This window comes from Triticum dicoccoides, chromosome 4A (assembly GCF_002162155.2).
Source record: "Triticum dicoccoides isolate Atlit2015 ecotype Zavitan chromosome 4A, WEW_v2.0, whole genome shotgun sequence".
In the NCBI taxonomy this organism is placed as follows: domain Eukaryota; kingdom Viridiplantae; phylum Streptophyta; class Magnoliopsida; order Poales; family Poaceae; genus Triticum; species Triticum dicoccoides.
Window position 1 is genome coordinate 98,936,549 of NC_041386.1, and position 7,833 is coordinate 98,944,381.

General features: G+C 45.4%; 2 protein-coding genes across 2 annotated transcripts; one reads left to right on the forward strand and one right to left on the reverse strand.

The window, feature by feature from the left end:
* Window positions 1-6: 6 nt before the first annotated feature.
* LOC119285212 (coronatine-insensitive protein homolog 2-like) lies at window positions 7-2,898 on the forward strand. Its single transcript, XM_037564444.1, has 3 exons — window positions 7-585; window positions 1,106-1,583; window positions 1,694-2,898. The coding sequence occupies exons 1-3, from the start codon at window positions 95-97 to the stop codon at window positions 2,483-2,485; spliced, it is 1,761 nt and encodes a 586-aa protein (XP_037420341.1). The 5' UTR covers window positions 7-94; the 3' UTR covers window positions 2,486-2,898.
* Window positions 2,899-3,912: 1,014 nt separating this feature from the next.
* On the reverse strand, window positions 3,913-6,701 carry LOC119285213 (serine/arginine-rich splicing factor SR45a-like). The gene is made up of 6 exons (XM_037564445.1): window positions 6,532-6,701; window positions 5,738-5,769; window positions 5,499-5,610; window positions 5,253-5,402; window positions 4,843-4,906; window positions 3,913-4,717 (listed from the first exon to the last, which is right to left on the reverse strand). Exons 2-6 carry the CDS (start codon window positions 5,767-5,769, stop codon window positions 4,137-4,139), a joined length of 939 nt encoding a protein of 312 aa, XP_037420342.1. The 5' UTR covers window positions 6,532-6,701; the 3' UTR covers window positions 3,913-4,136.
* Window positions 6,702-7,833: the final 1,132 nt, after the last annotated feature.

The following is a 7,833-nucleotide window of genomic DNA, read 5'->3' on the forward strand; positions in this document are numbered from 1 at the left end:
CCTCTGCCTCATCCCAACCCCACCCCCCCTCCACCCCCGTTGAAATCCGCGGCGGGCGCAGATCGGGGCGCAGATCGGGGGCCGGCTCCCGGCGATGGGCGGCGACGGGCGGCACCTGGGGAGGACCATGAGCTTCGGGATCCCGGACGTGGCGCTGGGGCTGGTCATGGGGTGCGTGGAGGACCCCTGGGACCGCGACGCCATCTCGCTCGTCTGCCGCCACTGGTGCAAGGTCGACGCGCTCAGCCGCAAGCACGTCACCGTCGCCATGGCCTACTCCACCACCCCCGACCGCCTCTTCCGCCGCTTCCCCTGCCTCGAGTCGCTCAAGCTCAAGGCCAAGCCCCGCGCCTCCATGTTCAACCTCATCCCCGAGGACTGGGGAGGCTCCGCCTCGCCCTGGATCCGCGAGCTCTCCGCCTCCTTCCACTTCCTCAAGGTGCTGCACCTCCGCCGGATGATTGTCTCCGACGACGACGTTGCCGTGCTCGTGCGCGCCAAGGCCCACATGCTCGTCTCCCTCAAGCTTGACCGCTGCTCCGGCTTCTCCACCTCCTCCCTCGCTCTCCTCGCCCGCTGCTGCAAGTAATTTCTCCCCTCCTTGTTCCGGTTCACAAATGATGTGCATGCATTAGTTCGTTTTAATTACTGCGGTATCTCTTTCTTGTCCTACGAATTAATCTGTAGTTTCAATTGTTCTAGTTAGTTTTTCTCTTCAGAATTGTGTTTTGTTCTATTCGGAAAGCGTTGGTAGATGGGATGTTTGTAAAGCGAGTATATATAAGATGGTTCTTTTGTTCATTTGGAAAGGGGAAAAGTAAGTGTAACGTCTCACCTTTTCATGATGTAAAACATCATGCTACTCTTTGCAATTTGGGAATAATTCTAGCTTTGGAGCAGAAATTAGGAAATGTGGACTTTAACTGCCTTACTGAGTTGGGGACTTTGCTTAGTTGTTTATACTTTCTTAGAGAACTATGATACTTGGTGGAGATAGTTTTGAAAAGCAGATTATCAAAATGGTGCTGTAGAAGTTTAGTAAGAATGTAAGAGCATGCATTCATAGGTTACTAGTTTAATTAATCATATTTCTTGTCATGTGCAGGAAACTGGAAACGTTGTTTCTTGAAGAAAGTTCTGTTGCTGAGAAAGAAAATGATGAATGGCTCCGTGAGCTTGCTACCAGCAATACTGTCCTTGAGACGCTGAATTTCTTTCTGACGGATCTCAGGGCATCCCCTGCACATCTTCTCCTCCTTGTGCGAAATTGCCGAAGGCTGAAAACTCTCAAGATTAGCGACTGTTTCATGTCTGACCTGGTCGACCTGTTCCGTACAGCAGAAACACTACAAGACTTTGCTGGTGGTTCCTTTGATGATCAAGATCAAGGTGGGAATTATGCTAACTACTATTTCCCTCCTTCAGTACAGCACTTGAGTTTTCTCTACATGGGAACAAATGAGATGCAGATATTATTTCCATATGGTGCCACACTCAAGAAGTTGGACCTTCAGTTCACATTCCTTACCACAGAGGATCACTGTCAATTAGTCCAGCGCTGCCCAAATCTAGAAGTTTTGGAGGTATGTCCTGGCAAATTATTTTAAATGTTTTTCCCATCTTTCCTGTCTGGAAGTCTGATAGTGAATAAGCTATCTCAAACGTGTTTTGTTGATAATTTGTCTTCCAACAGGTGAGGGATGTGATAGGAGATCGAGGGTTAGAAGTTATTGCGCGGACCTGCAAGAAATTACAGCGACTCAGAGTCGAGAGAGGAGATGATGACCAAGGAGGTCTTGAGGACGAACAGGGTAGAGTGACACAAGTAGGATTGATGGCTGTAGCTGAAGGCTGTCCTGATTTGGAGTACTGGGCAGTACATGTGTCTGACATTACAAATGCAGCTCTTGAGGCTATTGGCGCATTCAGCAAAAACCTGAACGATTTCCGACTTGTCCTGCTTGATAGAGAGGTGCATATAACTGAACTGCCCCTTGACAACGGGGTTCGGGCTTTGCTGAGAGGTTGCACCAAACTCCGGAGGTTTGCATTTTATGTGAGACCTGGAGCTCTATCAGATATTGGCCTTTCTTATGTTGGCGAATTTAGCAAGACCGTCCGCTACATGTTGCTTGGGAATGCCGGGGGGTCTGATGATGGACTGCTGGCATTTGCACGAGGATGCCCAAGCTTGCAGAAATTGGAGCTAAGGAGTTGCTGCTTTAGTGAACGTGCATTGGCAGTTGCAGCCTTACAGCTGAAGTCACTCAGATATCTTTGGGTGCAGGGATACAAGGCATCTCCTACTGGCACCGATCTCATGGCAATGGTACGCCCCTTCTGGAACATTGAGTTTATTGCACCAAATCAAGATGAGCCTTGCCCAGAGGGTCAGGCACAGATTCTGGCATACTACTCTCTGGCTGGGGCAAGGACAGATTGTCCTCAGTCAGTAATTCCCCTCCATCCGTCAGTGGGAAGCTAAAAAGACCACCACCAGTTTGACTGTACATACATGTTTGATGCCAGCAAAACCCACAATGCGGTATAGGGACATTCCACCTTACAGTGCCAATTACGGGACTGAAAGCTCAAGTAAAAGCGACCCACTCTGAACTGCCTTGGTATCTTAGGGGCAACATTTTTGGGTAAGCTGTTCATCTGGCCAACATGGATATCTTTGTGTACTACACCATTTTGACATGGCTCGGACACGCATTTTTGTAATAATGTGCCCAGTTGTAATGGCATTTTTCTGTTCTTGAGCTTTGCCCACTGTATTGTTGTTCTACAAACAGTATTGGATTAGTTGTTGTACCATCTGTGAAACAATCTGCACAATGTTATGTTTAACCCATGAATATCTTGAAATTTTGCTGCGGCTTGGCCTCAGTTTTACTGGTTGTGATTTTCTACCTTCTCTTATCTTTGGATTTGTATGGTGAACGGGCTGTTATAGGCTCTATGGATTGCAGGAAGCAGTGATTTATTATGTTGAAATAGAAGAACAGAATATTGAGATGTCACTTACTGTGAAATTTTACATGATTTCCGAATACTACATGAGATTCTGCATAACACACGAATTTTACAACTTTTGCTAGGAAGGAATTTAAGAGAGGGTTGAGGGGAGAAGGTAGAGAAAGATATTTCAGAACTCAGAAATTCTGCAATATATGCTTTTGCACAGGAAGCAGCTTCAGAGGATTGAGAGGGTGGAGAAAAATAGAGTGAAAGTGTATTCGACAAATGATGTTCGAGCTCATACTGAGATCTTATAGTATGGAAGCTATATGAATGAATTTCATAGAAATTTGGTAACCTACTCCTATTAGGCAATGGACTTTGAAGAAGAATTCTTAAAATTCAAATACTACAACACAAATCCTACGATCTAAAGAGACTCTTAGGGCATTTGAAATAAAGGAAAATTGCAGTATCGAATTCCTATAGAAAAATCCTGACTGGGTCATCTGAAACAAAGAAACGACTCACCAATATTCCTATGAAATTCTTATAGAACAAAGCAATCCATAGGAAAATTTCTGCGTTTTTCCTTTGTAGTATGCTACAAATCCTCTATTCTTAAATAGATGCAACCCACTACCTATTTTTCCTCTTCATGCAACTATGCTGCATCATAAGTCTTGTGTTTAGATCCCGTAGGAATTCAGGTTAAATATCTCATTTCATACAGTTTTACCATTTCTACTTTTTTTAGTTCCTACGAGTGCTAAGTTACCCAACGCTGAAGAAAACACAGTGCGGCTGCAAGATAACCAGAACACCAGAGCAGATCAGCAGAACATACTCCCTCCGTCACGTAATACAAGAGCATATAGCATGGGTACTCCCTCTGTCACATAATATAACATCATATAGCATGGGACAGAGGGAGTACAAAACTATCCGTTAGCCAAATCCATGATGTAAACTGCCAACCAGACTGAAAACAGACACAGAAGTATCCAGTACAGCATATAGCATACATATGGCATGCAAGTCCAGAACCATGACGAAATACAGCTGCTTCACTAGGTGCACGATCATACCATCCACACCGTCTACAAACATGCAAAGTAACTAAAATTCCAACATCACAACGGAAATACGGTGGCCTGGCGCTTCGTAAAACATCAGGTGCTTGCTGAGGTTGAGCGCTCCCTGGAGACGGACCTCGAGCATGAACTGCGGCTGTGAGCATAGCTTTCTCTGGAACGCCTCTTCCCAGGTGACCTGCTGCGCGATGCCTTGCTTCCGGCGCGTCCTTTCCGCGGAGAACAGCTCCTTGATTCTTCTGACGCCGGGGAGCAGCTGCGGGAGTAGCTCCTGCGTGGCGATATGCTGCGAGAGTAGCTCCGTCTTCTGCTCCTTGGAGAATAGCGCCTGCTGTAGTATGCTGAAACAGAACGGTCGTGGGAGCGCGACCTCCGCCTACTGTAACGGTATGGAGATCTTGAACGGTGGCGGTGACCATGGTGGGGTGAGTAAGATATGCGCCTGTCGTACGGTGAGTAGGACCTTCGCCTGTCGTAGGGAGACTCCGACCTGTCGGAAGGAGTGTATGATCTCCTTCGGGAGTATGATCTACGCCTGTCACGACGAGAGTATGATCGTCCTCTGCGATAAGGAGAATAAGAGCGTTCTCGCTCAGGCGAGTAGCGTGAGCTGTAACGGTCTCTCCTAACAGGTGACCTGCTTCGGGAATACCTCCTTCCTGGTATCACCATATAATCAAATGTCAACAATCAGATGTTATATGAGGTGTCAGCGGTGCACACTTTCCAGCACACAATTCATGGTACTAAGGTATCGAAGATAAATCATGACACAATAACTTACCACGCGATGATTTGGCGCCCAGATACCTTCCCGGTGTTGGGGTTCGACCTCGTCTTCGCTTTGCCTGTGGTGGAGAAGGGGCTCAAAATCAGTACTTGTGTTTTATGTCAAAAGCAAGACCGAATAAATTATTGGGGATCTGAAGAACATAAATGGTAAGGAAAAACAATAATGGTGGGCGTACGACCCTTTGGTTGAGGTAGCATTGTTTCGATCTTAGGTTGTGTATCTTTTGAATTGATGCCAAACAGCTGTGGGCATCAACCTGCTGCTGTCAACAAAATCTTCAAACAAGAAGAACATTCAAATATTTAGCTTGGAAGGCTAATCTGTACATAATAATTCCACTCCATATAGAAGGAGAAGGAGAATGGACAAATATCAGAGAGTTAACATTCTTTTGGCAATACCTTCTCAACAGTAATGACACGACCTTCCAGCACTGAACGGTCGAGATATTTGATGCAGCGTTCTGCCTCCTTAAGAGTAGCCATGGTGACAAACCCAAATCCACGTGATTCCCTTGTCCATGGATCAAGTACTATACTTGCATCAATCACCTGTGGCACAGCCAGCAAGATAAATAAGTGGAATTGTTAGCAATCTTCTCATATGCGTACACTATTTTCCTCAGCAAACATTTCCATAAAGATTACCTCTCCCTCTGTAGAGAAATGCTTCTCCAGATCTTGATCAGTTAGACGAGATGATAAACCAGTCACGAAGAGATTGTTCCCAGGGTTCTCAACATCACTCGAGTCCACACTCCTAACACATTACATGGATATCACTATCAATTACTCCCTAAAATTAGAGCCAGAAATGCCTAGACTCCAAAACATAGAACATGGACACAAACATAATATTAGCATTTCTGACGATAAATGTTATTTACCTTGAACGACTCCTGTACCTCGAATACGACATCTGCAAAACAGACAGGCAAACGAATCAATACCCACCAGAGGACTCGTATAGAAAACTCTCAGATAAGTAGCACGTAACTACATTTCTAAATGTATCATGGCTTCGCAACATACTACCGCATAGCGCCAATAGATCATACAAATATCTAACCTGACCATAGAAGCTCCGATCACTGCGACAGCTTGATTTCAAGCATGCAACAATCCACCATCAGTTTACACTTTACAGCGTCGAAGACATGTGGTCATAAATTGTTGCGTGTGCAAAAGCTTGGGGACCTAATTACATAGCTACAACCTTGTTTCGTGTTCAGTTCAGCCAGTTCAGTGTTAGAGACTGTCTGTTCCCGGAACAGTTTCCTTCCCAGCAATTCAACGTTCGCATACACGTTACGCGGGTTCAGTAAATCTGTTTCCCCCATCGCGTTAGATACAATCTCGCAGTCCAGATGAAACCACTACGCACAGAACACGAATTGGGGAAACATGACCGCTACAACCTAGGAATTCTCGGTTTAATTTGTTTCATGTCATATAGATCTAGCGCGTTTGCGAATCAGAGTTGAGGATCAATCAGCCCCCGAACCCTGACGCACGTTTTTCTACTGGCAAGTGTGGGTCTCATGGGTCTCTACTATGTGCAAAACTATCACCGAATCAAACAGAGCAGAGGGCAGGATGAATCCGCAGCGCCATTTTCACATCCGAAGTATAGTACTGTATCATGCTACCGACGGAACAGGAGAAGAACCCGAGAGAATACCTTTGCTTCGTCGCCGCTGCGACTGCGACCCTGGCCTCCGAAGCCTCTCGAGTCGCTGTCTTTCGCTTCGCCTCTGCGTCTGTCTATCAGTTGCGACCTGCGACACCGCCTCTGATTTCCCGCTGGATCGCGCACGCGCGTGTGAATAAATAGATAGGACCTGCGGGAAGGTTCTGGAGGGAGCCGGACGCGAGACTTTCTCAAATCCGGTTGAATCAGCCGAGCGAACGCACCGCACGGCACTACCTTCCGCTTCAACACTTGGCATCTCTCTGAGCCATCAGTTTCCCCCTTTTCCCACCTTTTTTCTGCCGGCTTTTTTAAAATGGTCGTAAATTTAGGAAGCGTGTGGCAAAACTTTCAAAGGGCTGCGTTGCGATTTTAATCTTGGCACTCATGTGGCAAAAAAAATAAATCATCCACCAGTCACAGCACGCCTGCTTAAAGTTATAAGCTGGTTGCTTCCAAAAAGAAATTTCTATTTTTTCCGATTATTAATGGCAGAGGCCTGATGGGTCGAATCGACCCAAATAGCAGAGGCATTAAATAACGCACCTGAGCGAATAAAGACAAAATCACTAGTTAAAGAATACTCATTACAAAGGTTACCCCACTATCAAAGGCGCTTACAAGTGACACATGTGAGTCACTTGTTGCAACCCATATGTTTTTTTTGCCATAGATTCATTTATTCAAAACATTTTATTTTTTGAACCGTGCGTTTAAATCCTGAACCGTCTTCATCGTTGGATTTCTTGCGTTGAGATCTGCAAAACTACATCTCATGTTAATAGGTTTCGACAGACTTTTCTTCACAAAAACAAAAAAGGCAAAAGGAAGAAAAAACAAAACATGAATACAAAAGAAATGAAAACCCAAAAAACCCGATTCGCGTAAAAAATGGAATACAAAAAACCCGAAAGAAAGAACTCGAAGTCCGGAAGCACGGTTGCGGTTTTCGAACCTTTTTAGAGTACAAACCGTGATTTTCCTTTTTATCGAAGAAGCACAAGTGTACTTCTTGCGAAAGCAAAACTCTGCTTTCATGAGAAGTAAATTTGTGATTCTCATGGAGGCACATCACAACTTTTTTTCAGCTCTGCTTCTTGTGGAAGCACATATCTTCCTTTTTCAAGAAGTATAGTTGTGCTTCTCATGGAAGCATATTTTTTCCGAGAAGCACAACGAGCTTCTCTTGGAAGCAAATGTGTGCTTCTCGTGGAAGCATATTTTTTTCCTGAGAAGCACAACTTTGAAAATGGGTCTCTCCCCCCTTCCCCCTTCCCCTTCCCCTCCCTCGGG